At 52.6% G+C, this 15514-nt stretch overlaps 1 protein-coding gene across 4 annotated transcripts in view; it reads left to right on the top strand.

Moving 5' to 3' along the window:
• Window positions 1–13930, top strand: part of MLC1 (modulator of VRAC current 1) — a 25197-nt gene extending 11267 nt beyond the window's left edge. For 3 of the 4 annotated variants that reach the window (XM_066358733.1, XM_066358736.1, XM_066358735.1), the window contains exons 6-12: window positions 3625–3723; window positions 4087–4158; window positions 5677–5793; window positions 6677–6733; window positions 7308–7430; window positions 10954–11085; window positions 12388–13930. In XM_066358733.1, coding sequence (XP_066214830.1) covers window positions 3625–3723; window positions 4087–4158; window positions 5677–5793; window positions 6677–6733; window positions 7308–7430; window positions 10954–11085; window positions 12388–12462 — 675 coding nt within the window. In that variant the 3' untranslated portion in view covers window positions 12463–13930. The remainder of the gene's footprint in view (window positions 1–3624; window positions 3724–4086; window positions 4159–5676; window positions 5794–6676; window positions 6734–7307; window positions 7431–10953; window positions 11086–12387) is intronic. The other variant, XM_066358734.1, reaches the window with a different exon arrangement.
• Window positions 13931–15514: the final 1584 nt, after the last annotated feature.

Raw genomic sequence — 15514 nt, 5'->3', positions numbered from 1 at the left:
TTCATAATTTAGGATGGTTTGGGGATGTTTCACAGGGCTGGAACGGATTAAATCTATTTCAGTTATTTTAAATGGGAGAAATTTGTTTGATATATGAGTTGACTGACTTACGAGGTCATTTACAGAACGAATTAAACTCGTATCTCAAGGTAACACTGTACATTTTAGGGAAATAAACATAAAAAGTTCCCTGGGATAAATGTAATAAAAACCATGCAGGACTGTAGTGGAGAAAACACCAACAGCTTGCTGAGAATGGTAACACTTCTTCTTGAAGGAAATTCTTACCTCATGGAGGTGGGTCTGGAGTAAACACCCCTGCTGCACTTGACAGGCTGAGGTGGTGACCAGGGCCAGGGAAGGGGGTCCCCTTGAAGAATAGGTTGGGGACTGGTTCCTGCAGCCTGGAGCTGTCACACAGCCATCCTGATGAGACAGGAGACAGGAGCCACCCTACGTGGGTCGGGCACAGCTGCCCTGCCCCTGCCCACCCACTGCCACAAAGACCCAAACCTAAATGAGACCTAACCAGCTGAGGCACAACCAGGAGTGAGCGATATAAGGGCATATGCTGTAAGGAAGCCCAAATTCTCCCGGGATGAAGTGTCCCTGGGTGTGTGAAGGACCCTCCCTCCCCACTCAGAGCCACAAGAAAGAGTTACGGGCACCAGGAACTGGCTGTAGCCCCTCACCGAACAGGAAGCCATGCAGGCAGTCAGAGTGATGCTCAGCCTCATCAGGAGCCAGAGGAGGTAAATGAAAACCACAGGCAGAGGACAGTTTCCAGCATCAGACAGGCAGAAGCCCCAGGGCACTAACCTCCCATCCAGGTGACACTGACAACAGGCTGTGGGCCTCTGGAAAAGTCTGGATTTTGAAGAAACATATGCACTGTGACTCAGTAAATATAACCCATGGTGGAACGCCTGGAAAAACTTGAACATGTGACCTGGAAGTGTGGATCCTAGCAGAATGTCCTTTTGAGCAAACACCCCAAACCAAAAGCAATAATCCAGTGTCCATTATCAAGAATGGTTTCTCCATCGTCACAGAAGGGGTTGATAAATTGTGAGAGGTGCCTGACCACATGCTGCACAGCCTTCTAAAGAGTGGCTGGTGGGTCAGCAATATTGGTTTCATGTGGACAGTGTCCCTCTAGGCCTTCCCCCCACAGTCCTCTGTGCCAGAATCTGCAGGTAGCCATCGTCAGGTGCCTCCTGCCACATGGGAGTTTGAGCCATTCTGAATTGAAGTGCTGCCTGTTGTTCTAGGCTGTGACCCTGAACCACATGATCCTGAACCTCAGGACCATGATGTTGGAACCACATCATTTTTGGGTTAAAAAATAAAACACATCTGTCTGAGGACACACACACACACACACACACACACACACACACACACACACACAGTGAAATAGAAAACCACAGCATGGGAGAGGACACACAGGAATGTGGCTCAATCACTTGTCCTGCCTGCTGGCACCTGTAAGCTGAGTTCCCTGTGCATCTGTCCCCAGGGCTGCCATTTGACTATTGGGCATCCTTTGGGGTTTGATTTACTTTTACTTTTCCCAAGTGGTGCTTGGTGGTAGAGCTGTCTGCTCTCTGCTTTCCCACCGGCACCTGAGGAGACGCACCATGCCTGCCCCCACCCCCCACCCTTGGTGGCACTGCAACTGTGTCGACAGTGGGCACTGTATCACTCCTGCTTTTGTAGAGATGGATCTGGATAGGTCCCCTCCGACTGTCCACTCCCGCAAACATGCCAATGTGGATACACCCAAGAGTGAGGTTGTGGAGTCTACCTAACGCAACTTCACCGTGAGTGCAGCTCCATCCACACCCTCACCACCTTTCCTGCATTTGTCACCATCAGCCATGAAGGTTATGGTTTCTGGTCACCAGTACTTCTGAGCCCTCTCTACCTGCTCTTTCTTCTCGTCAGGTGCCTGGTCACATCTGTGAATGCAGAAAAAAAAAAAGAGACATCTACTAAGTAGGGCTCCTGTTGGCTAACTAGCCTTTAAAGAAAACAAAGACAGACAGAAAGGAAGGGCAGAGCCTCACAGCCATTTCTACACTGGGGCATCTCACAGAAACTGCCCTACAAGGGAGGAGTCTGCACTGACCTGCCCCCTTGCACTGTGTCCCTGTCAGCTGAGCAGCCCTTATAAAGAAGCTCCTGGAAACCCATTTCAACGAATAGGACAGAGGCTTTCTCCATCTGCACAGCTCTGACCAATCAGAGTTGCTCTATTGTGACCAATCAGGGACTAAGGGTGGGGACTCCTGTCTATATAAGCCAGCTCCCCTCTAGCTGGGAGACAACCCTTTCCATGAAGATTGCATTTTACAGCTGGAGCTGGAGCTAAGCCCCAAAGAGGTTTCTCCAGAGCAGAACAGACACACGCCACAGAACAGACCATTGCAGAATGGAGCTGCCTAGCTGAAGAGGGGCCTGGCCCTGGAACAGCCTCAGGGCTGTGCTCTTTTCATAGCTGTGCAGTAGCACTATGGAACTGTTGGTACTAAATAAAGTTTTCTTCTTCACTGAATGCCAACTCTGTGATTCCTGTTGGTGTTGAAACTTTGGTACCACCAACCATTGGTTGACATGTCCTTGGCTTAACTTTAATCAGGGTGACTGCACCTGATTTTACAGAGTGGATTAACCCTCCAGTGCAGACAGTGCTGCTGTTGTGGGTTAGTCTGTTATGGGCAGCCCCACACTTGCAATGGCTTCATTGTCTTCTGTCTCCTGGGAGAAGATCCCACCAGTTTGCTCTTCCTCACAGTTGACCTCTCTTATTTCAAATATATTTTAGAATAAGCTTACTGAGTTCCTTAAAAAATGCAGCTGGAACGTCATTGTGATTAAGTGCACAGAATAATTTTGTGAGAATTGATATTTTTATTATGTCATCCCATCTGAGTGCATAGACTGCCTCTCCACTTATTCAGATCACTATCTGTGTCCTTTACTACAATTTTAATGTTTTTGTATTCTTTATTAAGTCATCCCTGGTTTCATAGGGACGAACAAGACAGGGGAGCAGGCTGAGGATGGGCTGTATGAATAATGTCGGAGATCCAGCACAGGGGCTGCCGCTGGTTGTTGGGTACCTGTCCTCAGATGATGAGGGCAGGTGGAGGAAGGAATGGCTGGTTTGTACATGGTTAAATTGACATTTTTTGTATATAACTATGTGAATATTAATTGACATTAAATTGGAATCTCTTAGGATATTACTCTATGAATATTAATATAGATGTAGATTAATGTAGCTGCCAACACAGGATATGGAATATTGCCCCCCAGAGTCCTCTGATATCCTCAATTATTGACAATAGAGCCGCTACAGACGTGCACAGGCTTTGGGGTGAATATAAGTTTTCCTCTCTTCAGGAGGGGCAAACCACCAAGAATGGTTTAGATTGGGGCCAATAGCAGGGGCCAGCCCAGCCCTCCAGCTAATAACAGTTTAAAAACAGATGCAGGTGAGGCATCTACCCCTGGACCCAGAACGCTGCTCAGAGCTGTGAGTTGGCATGGAGGCCTGTCTGTGGTTAATGAGAGGAGGAAAATGAGCAGGCTTCACAGACCTTCGTTCTCCTTCCGCAGATAAATTTCAACCTGATTCTGCTCCTTCTGCTGGAGCTCCTCATGGCAGCCACAGTGATTGTTTCAGCGAGGTCCAGCGAGGCACCTGGCCGGCAGAAGGTGGGTGAGGCTGTGTGTGGACATTCCCAGACTGTGTGCTCATGCTGCCTCCTTGCAGGGCAACCCCCACCACCGAATGCTCACCTGCCCGAGGTGGGCTGGGCTGCCCCAGCTCTCTAGGGTCTCAGAGGCTGGTGGCCTCTCCAGTGCCCCTACTAGAAGTATTACACAGAGACCCAGTCTGTTGAAAGTGCCACCCTGGTGTGAAACTTCAGCACATGCACGGGCACCTGTTTGAGCTTCTGCTCTCAAGCCTGACAGTCATGGCCGACTTCTAGCCGCTCCTGTTGAGAAGACCCCTGGGGCGGACTGACCAGAGGGCAGAGGGGGGGCACAGGAGGTCATGTGTCATTTCTTTTTTAGGGTTCCATCTCTGACAGCACCAACATTTTGTATGAGGTGACATTTCCTGCACGGGTCCTGAAATCCTATTCAGTAAGAAAACTTGCCTTCTTCCTTGTTATTTTATTTCATTTGGGGGAGGGGACGGTTCAGACTGGATTAGACCGGCACGTTTATTTCTGAAGATGACTGGGATATGACTGCATGGATGGTGCACATGTGTCAGGCCAAGAAATACCACTCTGATGGCAGCATTGGTGACAGAGCACCTTATCCTAGAAGCTTCCGGGTTCTTTCAGGGCCAAGCTTTCCACAGGCCATTACTGATTATGCTACTGGTGTGGCTATGGACATAGGTTGGAGAGGGTTACACACTGTCCTGGCTGATGCCTGCCACCCCTGAGGAGCTCTGAAGCACAATCCCTGTCACTCTCAGAAGTGTCCCAGTTTGAAGAATAAATTACATGGACACCCTCTCATTTTACCTGAAGTCCTTTTTTTAGGTCTGCTTGGGCTACAACTGAAAGCTGTTACCTCTCACTCTGAGTTGGCATTGTTGATTTCTCTTCCTGATTCTGTAGATTTCTGCTGTAGGATTTTAGAACCTGTGTTTTTACTTACAGACCAGTTTAGAATTGCTTCCTGGTGAATTTTTCTTTTCTTCTGTCATTACATAGTAACTCGATCTTTTTTGTTTGTTTGTTTGTTTTTTTGTATTTTTCTGAAGCTGGAAACGGGGAGAGACAGTCAGACAGACTCCCGCATGCACCTGACCGGGATCCACCCGGCACGCCCACCAGGGGGCAACACTCTGCCCACCAGGGGGCAATGCTCTGCCCCTCCGGGGCGTCGCTTTGTTGCGACCAGAGCCACTCTAGTGCCTGGGGCAGAGGCCAAGGAGCCATCCCCAGCGCCCGGGCCATCTTTGCTCCAATGGAGCCTTGGCTGCGGGAGGGGAAGAGAGAGACAGAGAGGAAGGGGGGGGGGTGGAGAAGCAAATGGGCACTTCTCCTATGTGCCCTGGCCGGGAATAGAACCCGGGTCCCCTGCACGCCAGGCCGACGCTCTACCGCTGAGCCAACCGGCCAGGGCAGTAACTCGATCTTTAGTAATGGTTTTGCTAAAGGTTTCAGATAAAATCTGTATCAACTGCTCTGAGTATATTAATTACCTTTGATTGCTGTTTGCCTGGTGTGGCTCTGTGCTTACTTTTGTTCTGGTTTGTCTCCCTGAATAAATGCACTGTCTGCCTGATTCCTAGCTCATCTGTCATTCTCTCTAGGGTCATTTGAGTTGAGCCCATTCCCTGGGAGAGTGACTGCGGGAGCCTGTGTGTATTTTCCTGTCCTTCTGTTTTCCGTCTGTGCCTTTCCCCACCTTGCCTGCCTGCCTTTGAATTGGTGAGAACATCTTCCCTTTCCCACTGATTTTGGGTTGGAAGGGATGCATTTTGGTACTCTTGAGGAGCATTTGACACAGTGTGCTGCTCCTTTGCTCCAGCTTTTCACACCTCCCCACCCTGCCTGCCTCATCAGCGACTCCTGTGCTCTGCAGCTCCAGGCACCCATCTGGCTGCCCCTGGTGACACTACCTCCACTGTCTGCCTCACAGGTTATTGAGGTGATCGCTGGCATCTCTGCCGTCCTGGGTGGAGTCATCGCCCTGAATGTGGACGACACCGTCTCAAGCCCACACCTCTCAGTGACGTTCTTTTGGATCTTAGTGGCCGTGAGTATATCTAGTGTGGCCCTCGTCCACCTGTCGTGGCTGGTTCTTGAGCTCAGTTCTGGTGGCACTCAGGCAAGAAAGCAGCGGAGAGGTGGGGGGGGGGGGATATGACGATTCAGTGAGTCAGTGTGGTAGCTGTTTTTATTTTATAGTTTTTATTTTCTCCTGAAAATTACTTTGTTTTATATTGAATATATGTAATTTCATAACCTGTTACATATTTATATTGTTTTATAACAATACGTATTCATAAAATGTTTACTGTATGCTGTTATTTTATAGTGAGTACTACCATAGTAAATGCTTAGCACAACAGCCAGCACATAGTAAATGCTTAATATATGGTCAGAGTGGCCACGCCACATGCTGCCAGGCGCCTCCACATCCAGGAGGCACGGCATCTCCTGGGCTCCTGAGTCTGATCATGAAGAAATAGATAACCAGATGCTAAGGCCTGTGCTGTGGGCGCACTTCAGAGACATGTGTACCACGATGGGGACAGAGGCTGAGGTCTCCCTGCAAAGCAAAGCATGACCACTTATAGGGTCCTGAGCCAGGAGCAAGAGCAGCTGTGAACGTTGTTGGGGCAGCTGGAGAAGCTGAGCACAGCCTGGACCTGCGCTCATGCTGCTGAGCCGTGTTACGTGTCCATGTGCACTGCACAGGATGGTTCAGGACACGCATGCTCAGCCACGTACACGTGTTTGGGGCAGGCGTGGGCCGCAGAGAGGAAATGTGGGGGACATAGTGATGCCAGAAGTTGCGCTCGAGGAGCAGAGCGGAGAGCCTCGGAGCCCGTCTTCTCCTGGCCACAGGAGGATGCAGTGGGATCTGACCTCTTGGCCTGTCCCCTCTGAAATCTTCCTTTTCTCTTTTCTCTTAGTGTTTTCCAAGTGCCATCGCCAGCCACGTGACAGCAGAGTGTCCTAGCAGGTGTCTGGTAAGTGAAGCCCTGTCCCCAGGGTACAGGGGCCCGCAGAGCAGTGTCAGGGATGGTGAGACCCTTCCACACTGCCCTGTGGGCACCAGGTGGCAGGCTGTGGGGCGTCTGTCGGGGGGACATGGCGAGTGTGTCCAGTGTGACTCAGGAGGAGGTGCTGACTTAACAGAGGGAGGAGCCTGCCTCTGGCTTCATTCTGCATCTGGCAGGTGGTCATTTGTTCAACAGTGACAGTTGCCAGGCCTGGGCCTGAGTGCCCCGCGCTGATGCGGAATGTGGCCCCGTCACTTGGAGTCACATGGCCTCTCAGGCTGTCAGCATCTCTGTATGGTGTGGGGATGGGTGTCAAGGCAGTGGGAGTGAGCCAGTGACCCACAGTATAGTTTTTCACCAGAGTGGACAGTTGTGCCCAAATTGAGGAAGCTCGTGACAAACAGTGCAGTTGGGATTAGTGGGCAGAGCAGGGCAGATCCTTAGCAGGAGCTGCACACTGAGCAGACACATGGATTCATAATCGTTGTGGTGGGCGTGGGTGGGGGCCCCAAGCGCCGTGATGGCTCCTCTACTCCCGCAGGTGGAGGTGCTGATGGCCATCTGCAGCCTCACATCACCGCTGCTCTTCACGGCTGCGGGGTACCTGACCTTCAGTGTGAGGAGAGCCGTGGACGCATTTGAGGGTTACCCGCCAGCCATCAAGGTGCGTGTTGTAATTTTTTCAAAATTTTTTTAAATTTATTCATTTTGAGAGGAGACAGAAAGAGAGAGAGAGAAAGAGAGAAAGGGGGGAGGAGCAGGAAGCTTCAACTCCCATATGTGCCTTAGACCAGGCAAGTGCAGGGTATTGAACCAGCGACCTCAGCATTCCAGGTCGATGCTTTATCCACTGTGCCACCACAGGTCAAGCACGTGTTGTTCTTTTAAAACCATAGACACCTGTGCCTCATGCCTGGAGGTGTCTCTGGGACAAAGCTTTGTTCACCATCTGACTGCACCGGGGGTGAGGCCAGCTCCACGTACTTTCTGCGTGGACTGTTGAGTATTTGAAGCTCTGTGTCCTTTTGCCCTGGGGACCAGCACTGCTCCCAGCCCGCTGTGCTCAGGCTGCATGATCTCATTGTCATACCCCTGTGACATCCCTGCTGTCGCATTCAAATTCACTTTTCATAAATCATCCCAAGAATGTGGTTTGGGGCTGAGCCCCATCAAGGGTTGAACTTGCATTTGGCTGTTAGTCACAAAACAGTCTCTTCCCTCCCTCGTGCACTGACTGTTTGGAGTCCTGGCTGGATGGGAGACAATCCCATTTGTGAATTTGTTTTGTGTAGTGTCAGTGGGAGTGCAGGTGTGGCCAGCCAGCACGGTTCAGCAGCAGCTGTCAGGGGGCAGGAAGGAAATAACGAGGTAGCAGGCTGGGTACCATGCGAACATCTTGCCCAGCACCTTCCCCTGAAGGTTAGCAGTGATGGCTGGTCCTGGCCCGGGTCATCCTTACATGGGAAAGTGAAACAGGTGATCCTTGGGCCTCTGCTCTGGCATCCTGTGTGGGCCAGGAGGCCTTGTGAGCCAGGAGGCCTGTGTAAGGAGGCTTTTCTGTTGAGTACTGCTGAGATATTATTATTTGTACAGTGTTGCCCGTTATCCTCTGACGCCCAGGGACGCCCAGGGGCCTGCCATGATGCAGAACATGGTCACGCCCTGTAGGCCTCTCCTGCAGACGCTCCAGATGCCCAGGCTCCCTGGTCCTACCCTGGCCCCTGTGGAGGGGACCGTGCGTAGAAGTTGAGATCAGTGGGCTGGTGGGCTCTTTCCTTCTAGGGTGCCACTGCTTCTATAAGCCCTTTCAGCAGACAGAGCTGAGAAGAGTGTGTACACAGGGTGGGGCAAAAATAGTTTTACATGGGTGAGAGCACATGAAACTCTGGTTTTATTCTTGTATTACTATTTATTAATTATTGTATTATTTTCCATACAAACAACTGTAAACACCAGCCTGTGTTAAAAAACCTCTCAAATTTTATATTCTTGGGTTTTCTGTTAACTTGCTGTTTTGTATTTGCAGCCCTTTTCCTCTTACTACAAAAGTCTTGTTTCTTGATAGTTTTGGGGCACTGCTTTATTTTACCTTGCAATGTACAGTTTTCATCGTCTCCTCCCCAGTGCTCACCCAGTGCACCTGCTGAGTCAGCTCCAGCCTGACCTCCTCTCTTACAGGCCGGGCCCCAGGAAAGGAAATGCCTGTCTGTACTGGTAGTCGATGCGGTCACATTTAGCGGTGTCTGTTTATACGCAGCCTTAAAGTTTGAGGCATTTTTCCTTTTTAATAGTGTTTTTGAATATATGAAACCTTTACGTGGTTCAGTAGTCGGACACACCCATCTTGCAGGAAATCACATGGGTCACTATGCTCTTCTCTCCTTACAGAGCAGGCCACACACTGTGGTCACATTTCCACACCTGGCTTTTTTATTTTATTTTTTTTTAACTGAACAATTTTTTCTGGAGTTTCCTTGGACTCTGTTTGACACATGTCCTTCAATGACATATGTACAGTCTGTGTGACCCAGGTCACCAGCCAGTCCCCAGTGAAGGGATGGGCTAGTTTGGGTCATGAAACTGTGAGCCACTTCATAGGGTGTATCCGGGCTGTGTGTCCCTGGGACAGTTAGCCAGAGGGCAGTTGTGGGGTCAGAGGGAAGAGTTATCTGTATTATTAGATCCTGACAGTTCCGGGGCAAGGGGGGGTTTTGTCCCTCCTACTGCTCGCGGGAGCAGCTGTCACCTGAGTTTTGAAGCAGGTGAGAGGGTCCCCAGTGCACACTGTGGCCACATCTGCCTCTCTTTCCCGTGAACTCTGTCCTCTGTGCCCATCTCTCGTGGGCTCTGACAGCACAGGGATGGGCCTCACACCATAGTTGTTTTCATTCCGCAAGTGGTGATTTCTGTCATTTGCACACTTCTGTGTTTGTGTAGTCACACTTACTGTGTTTTCCTTCATTGCGCCTGGACTTTCAGTTGTAATCGGAATGGCTGGTGCTGTGCCTGAAGCTTGTCCTAGAGCGAGGCGCAAACTGGGAGCAGGCCCGTCTTTCTCACATGGTCTTCCATGGAGCAGGGACCTCCCTGGAGGGCTGCCATGAGGGCGACTGGAGCTACTGAAGGTTCGGGTGGGTCTGCCTTCCCCGGGCCCTCCGTCACAGGTCTGTGCATGTGCACGGTCCTGCCCTGGACACAGAAGCTTCCAGCAGGCATGCCAGTGGCCCAGCGCCCAGTCACCAAGAGCTCCACTCTCAGGGCAACTTGCCAGCGGCCAGACTCTAGATGGCAGTGTAGCTACAGTTGTGCCCCCTGTCTGCAGGGACACGTCCCAGGACACCTGGGGAGGCCTGAGGCCACAGGCAGTGCAGACCCTGGACAGGCTGTGGTTCCCTCCCTGGTCAGCTCCTTCAGCTGCACCTGGGGTCTTGTTTGTGCTAACATTTAGTAGCTTGTATTTCAAGGCAGAAGGACATCATGCAGGGTGGGAGGTATTGGGTGACTTGCATTTATCTTTGTAGCCATGGGGCTTCCTCTGTCCATGTGCCAAGTGCTTCTGTGCCCTCTGGTCCTGGCTGCTTCTCAGACCCCTTCTTCCCGGCAGCCTATGTCGGACCCTAGCCTCCAGCCTGAAGATGAGAAGAATTTGTTGGGGTGTCTGTGTTGCTCTACCTAGGACCTTGTCCCTCTGTTTCCTCCAGAGCAGACTCTGCCAACCTTGAGAGCATGTGTCCAGCATACACACAACCGGTCACCTTCCCTAAAGGCTACCTCAGTGTGGCCACAGTGGTTTTCATGGCTCCCTCACTGACCCGTGTGGTGGTTGGGGTGCATGGGAGACTTGACCGTGAGCAGCCTGTGCTGTCCACAGGGTTGTCTTCCTCCGGGTCATTGTGTGCCCGTTAAACCGTAACAGCAGAATTCAGCAGAACTGATCCCTTCATTGGGCAGAAGGATCCTGCTCAGGTTACTGAGATGACAGTGAGATGGATGTCAGCTCGAGTGCCTGGGCCTGACGCTGCTCCATGCTGAGCTGCTCATGAGCTGAGGGACAGGCACTGGGAAGCTGGCTGCGTGGTCTCCTCAGCTGGCAGTGTCACAGGCTGGAGGCCATGGGGTGGGGTTCCTGAAAGCTAGGCTCTCCCCCTTCCAAAGGCCCCTGTGCTCAGGCTTGTTTCTGCTGCCAGCAGTCCTACGACGTGCTCCTGCTGATGCTGATGCTGGAGCTGCTGCTACAGGCCAGCCTGCATATGGGCACTGTCATCCAGTGCGCCAGCTTCAAGGTGGCCAGTCCGCAGGAGCGCCCCGTGGCAGCCGAGGTGAGTGCTCAGAGCCTGTGACCTCCCTGTCCCGGCAGGACCCTTCCAGGGCCTGTGCTGAGTGACCCCCACCCTTGCTGACTTCAGTCAAGACCCCCGAAACATCTTGGAGAAGTAAAATATGGGCTTTTTTTTTTAAGCCAGCTAGGCAAACACAAACCTACCCTGAAAAAATATGCGAGCCCAAACACTTTCAGTTTTACTCCTGCCAGGATTCACGCAGATCACGGCAGTTCCCTCCCTGGCAGACGTGGTGGTATCCATAACCTCTGGCCGGTGAGCTCTAGAGGGTCATGCCAGCCCCTCGGCCAGGCCCAGGCTCAGGCTTCCAGGGCCTCTGCTATCCCCATACCTGAAAGTCTGGAGGTCTGCCTCTCCTCTCTGTGGGCAGCCCACCCAGCGCTGTGTTCATGGGGACACTGGCCCACTGCCCTTCAGGTATACGATGCCCTGTGCAGGGTCCTGCAGAGCTGCCCGGGGTGCACAGGACACTCCTCCCGCCTGAGGATCCTCATGGTCTCACATCCTGTGTTCTGTACACTCTAGCATTGCGTCCCCACCTGGATGCTCCTAGTCCTTGTGGGGGATTCGCTCCTACCTGTGGCCCCATCCTAAGTGACCCTGACCTTCTCCATCCAGTCTTGGTGCTGTTCCTCCCATCATACTCCTCAGACCCACTGTTCCCTGTTGTCACCTGGTTGTGGTCAGCTTCTATGGGGACGACTCTGTCCCTGGGCTGTAAGTGCGATGGACCTGGTTCTGTGTCAGATGCCAAGGTGCAGGGATAAAGACTCAGAAGCTGGGCCCAGCAGCTGCCTCCCAGTTTCTGCCAGTCTGGGTGACCACTGATTTGAGCATCCTCCTTCTCTGGGTATCATGCCCCTGCCAATGCCGTCACAGTGCCTCAGGCTTAGTCTAGACCCCTCTTCTGTGGGGGTGTCATCCTCGGCCCCCTGTTTATACCTCATTGTGGTATGTACCATTCTCCCATCAGTGAATATTTGTGGAGAACCTGCTGTGCATAGATGCTGGCTCTGCCCAGTGCTGGCCCCTGAGAACTGGAAGGAAGAGGCCTCATGAGCACGTGTGGGTACCCCAGAACCCCAACCTCCTTGGCCAGCAGGCCAGTGGCCCACCCCTACCCAGAGCCAGAGTGTGGCCATGTGGAGCACTCACCTCTATCCCCGGCTACATTCCTACAGAGGGCAGGTGCAGGGATCTCCTTCCGGTTCTTGGGTCAGTGCAGCTGCCTTCCTCCACATGGGTGGTTAGAAAACTAACCTTTGCCTGCCTTGGTTGCAGGTGGCCAGAAGCCCCCTAAAGGAGTTTGACAAGGAGAAAGCCTGGAGAGCCGTGGTGGTGCAGATGGCCCAGTGACAGCGGGAGGGGAGATGGAGGCGCGGGCTGCTGGCCCCAGCACGTGACCGTGCACAGCCACTAGTGTCCTTGAACTACTGCTTTCTAACCCCTTTCCCATGATGAGGGTGGGCCAGGCTGCAAGGTGGACTTCTATTTCCTTCTTTCCTTCCTTCCTTCCCTCCTTCCTCTTTCCTTCCTTCCTTCCTTCCTTCCTTCCTTCCTTCCTTCCTTCCTTCCTTCCTTCCTTCCTTCCTTCTTTCCTCCCTCCCTCCCTCCCTCCCTCCCTCCCTCCCTCCCTTCCTCCCTTCCTTTGTTTAAGTGAGAGGAGGAAAGATAGATAGACTCCTGCATGCACCCCAACCAGTATCCACATGGCAACTCCTGTCTGGGCTGATGCTCGAATCAACTGAGCTATCCTCAGCTCCCAGGGCCGATGTTCGAACCAATCAAGCCACTGGCTGTGAGAGGGGAAGAGAGAGAGAAGAGGGAGAGGAGGGGGGGAGAAGCAGATGATCGTTTCTCTTGTGTGTCTTGACCAGGTATTGAACGTGGGACATCAGCGTGCCAGTTCGATGTTTTATCCACTGAGTCACAGATCAGGGCCGGACTTCAATTTTCAAATAGGCAAATGCAGTTTTGTGCTTATGGGTTAGTCAGTTCAGTGCCTGGGTGAGGAAAGGGTTCATGCTGGGGCTGGACTCCAGGTGCTGGTTTAGGTGGGTTTCCTCTCCACTGTGACCTGCTGCCCCTCACCAACTCCCTGCTTGCAGACAGTACACACACATTGACTCAGCCCATTTCAGTGTTCCTCTTCTGAGTTGTGCCAGACTGACCCTCCACTAAGCACTGTTTTCTTGACCAGAGTGGGCCTGAGTGCTCTATCCTGTGTCCAGACCCTGCAAAGCTGCTGCTCCCTGGAGCGTGGGTGCAGGGCAGCCCACACCCACGCTTCTCTCACCCGATGTCTACCTGCCACACTGCTGCCCTCTCTCTACTCAATTCATGCATTGCAGAAGGACCCTGCCTGCTCAGAGCACTGGTCCATGTCCAGTCAGCTTGTCTGTACTCGTCACAGGTCATTTCCAGCTCCTAAGCTCTTTGTCAGCACCACGTGGAGATTGACCTGTCCACTGTGTTCTGGCTCAGTGATCTTTGGGGTGGGGCTGCGTAGAAGGCCACATAGAACTGACTGGGTCAAGTCTCCATGTCTCGATAGCTTCCGTGACCTGAGCCAGGCCACGCCCCTCCTTCCTGCCCTGTTGGCTCCTTTCTCCCCAGGCCAGGCTGCTGCCATTACCTTCCAGATAGACCGCTCCAAAGTCCTTGCCATCTTTTAACAAGTAGTTCACCTTGATCCTCACTCCAGAGGTCTGGCCTGGGCTGGGGGGGTCTCCTCCTCTGTCACTGCTGCCCACCTGCCAGACTGCAGGGACAGATTGGGTGTAAGAATAACATTTGCTTTGATTAAAATCATGGTGAAGAAGCAGTTTGTATGTCACCTCTGTCCCCCGAGCGTACCTGGAATTGTTAGACTGTTAGCTTTTCCTCATTGACATGGGCACCAATGAATCCCCATGAGGGGGGCACTGTCTCAAAGTGGGGGCATCGCTTATTTAGGAGTTGTTTTTAGGCCAGCACCTTCTCTCACAAGGCTACAGGTTCAAGGGGTTTTGTTCCTTCAGAGCAAGGAGGTGCTGGGAGAGGCTCAAGTTCCTGCTGTCTTAGCTCAGGTACATCTATCAGGTCCAAAGCTGACAGAGAGGCCTTAGCCACTGGGATCAAAGAACCATTAGCCCCAGGAGATGAGGGCTGGTTGGGGCTGGCCAGGGGTGGACCTGAGGGAGACGCATCCAAGTTGCCTCTCCAACAACCCCCTTGTGCTGTCCTGGGCAACTCTGGCAGGCAAGGGCAAGCAGGGACCTGTGGGCAATGCCTCAGGCAGGTGAGTCTCACCTGCTCCCATGTAGATCCCACCCAGCCACAGCTGCAGCCCGGGCCACCTCCCCTCCCTGCAAAACCAGGGAGGAGGCCAGATGCGGACGTTCTTGAGCTGGGACAGAAGCCACAGAGACTGCCCAGGTGGTGATGTCATCTTGGGTGTCCAGAAAGTCTGAGTCTTAGAGCCCTAATTGGGTGCCTGTGGACTTAATTATAATTTTGTCAGTTTACATTTTCTTTGATAGTTAATAATGCCTGAGAATAAATATTAATATGTAAATGTGACCTGTGGCTATTCAATTTGGGGTGTCCAAGTGTCTTCTTGCTCAGGTTCTGAAAAAGCTGAGAGGTAAAATGTAGGTAGGCGGAGGAGGTGAGGACTTCCATTCAATTCATTCGTGATTTAGGTAACGCCTGAGGCCACTCTAGGGGGCGCTGGTGAGAGCCCAAGGGGGTGTGAAGGACCCTACGTCACCGAGTCCTCTACAGCTATCAATACTTCAAAAGCGGAAGCAGAACATTGCTTTGGGTTATCTTGGGAAGTTTAAGTACAAAATAAAGATGATTGAAAGACAAGTGAAGCTGACATTTAGGTTTCGTAAATTTACTGCAAGTATGGGCACTGGTGGGTAGGTGGGTCTTACCCACTCACTCTTCGGTCCACAAAGATGCGGGAGCAGAGAGGTGGGGACCAAGAAGGACACGAACTTAGGAAAGGAGTGCAGGAGGCCTGAGTGAGGGAGACCCTGGTGAGCACCGGCCCATGGGAGATAGACGCAGATGCTGCTCCGGGTTCCTCCACTGGACTGGGCAGCTGCCCCGCCCACACCCCGCGGGCAGCCCCCGGCTCTCATCCTCGCGTAGGGGCAGCTGTGCGCCCCACTCCCATTCCCAAGCCGGCGGCGGGACCCAGGGACGTCCCGCTGGGGGATTTGGGAGTAAAGTGAGTGGAGGCGAGAAAACCGCACCCAGAGAGCGGCAGGGCAGACCTTGTCTAGTCTAGGCAGCCCGGGCTGGTCCTGGGGGGCGGGGGGCGGGGGCCGGTTGTGACCCTTCGGTCTTTATGACTTGGGGGCGCTCTGCCAGGCAGGGTCTGTGTGACCCTAACAGCGGGCACGGGCGGAACCGCGTA

This window comes from Saccopteryx leptura, chromosome 1, assembly GCF_036850995.1.
Source record: "Saccopteryx leptura isolate mSacLep1 chromosome 1, mSacLep1_pri_phased_curated, whole genome shotgun sequence".
NCBI lineage: Eukaryota > Metazoa > Chordata > Mammalia > Chiroptera > Emballonuridae > Saccopteryx > Saccopteryx leptura.
This window is presented reverse-complemented; position numbering and strand designations above follow the sequence as displayed.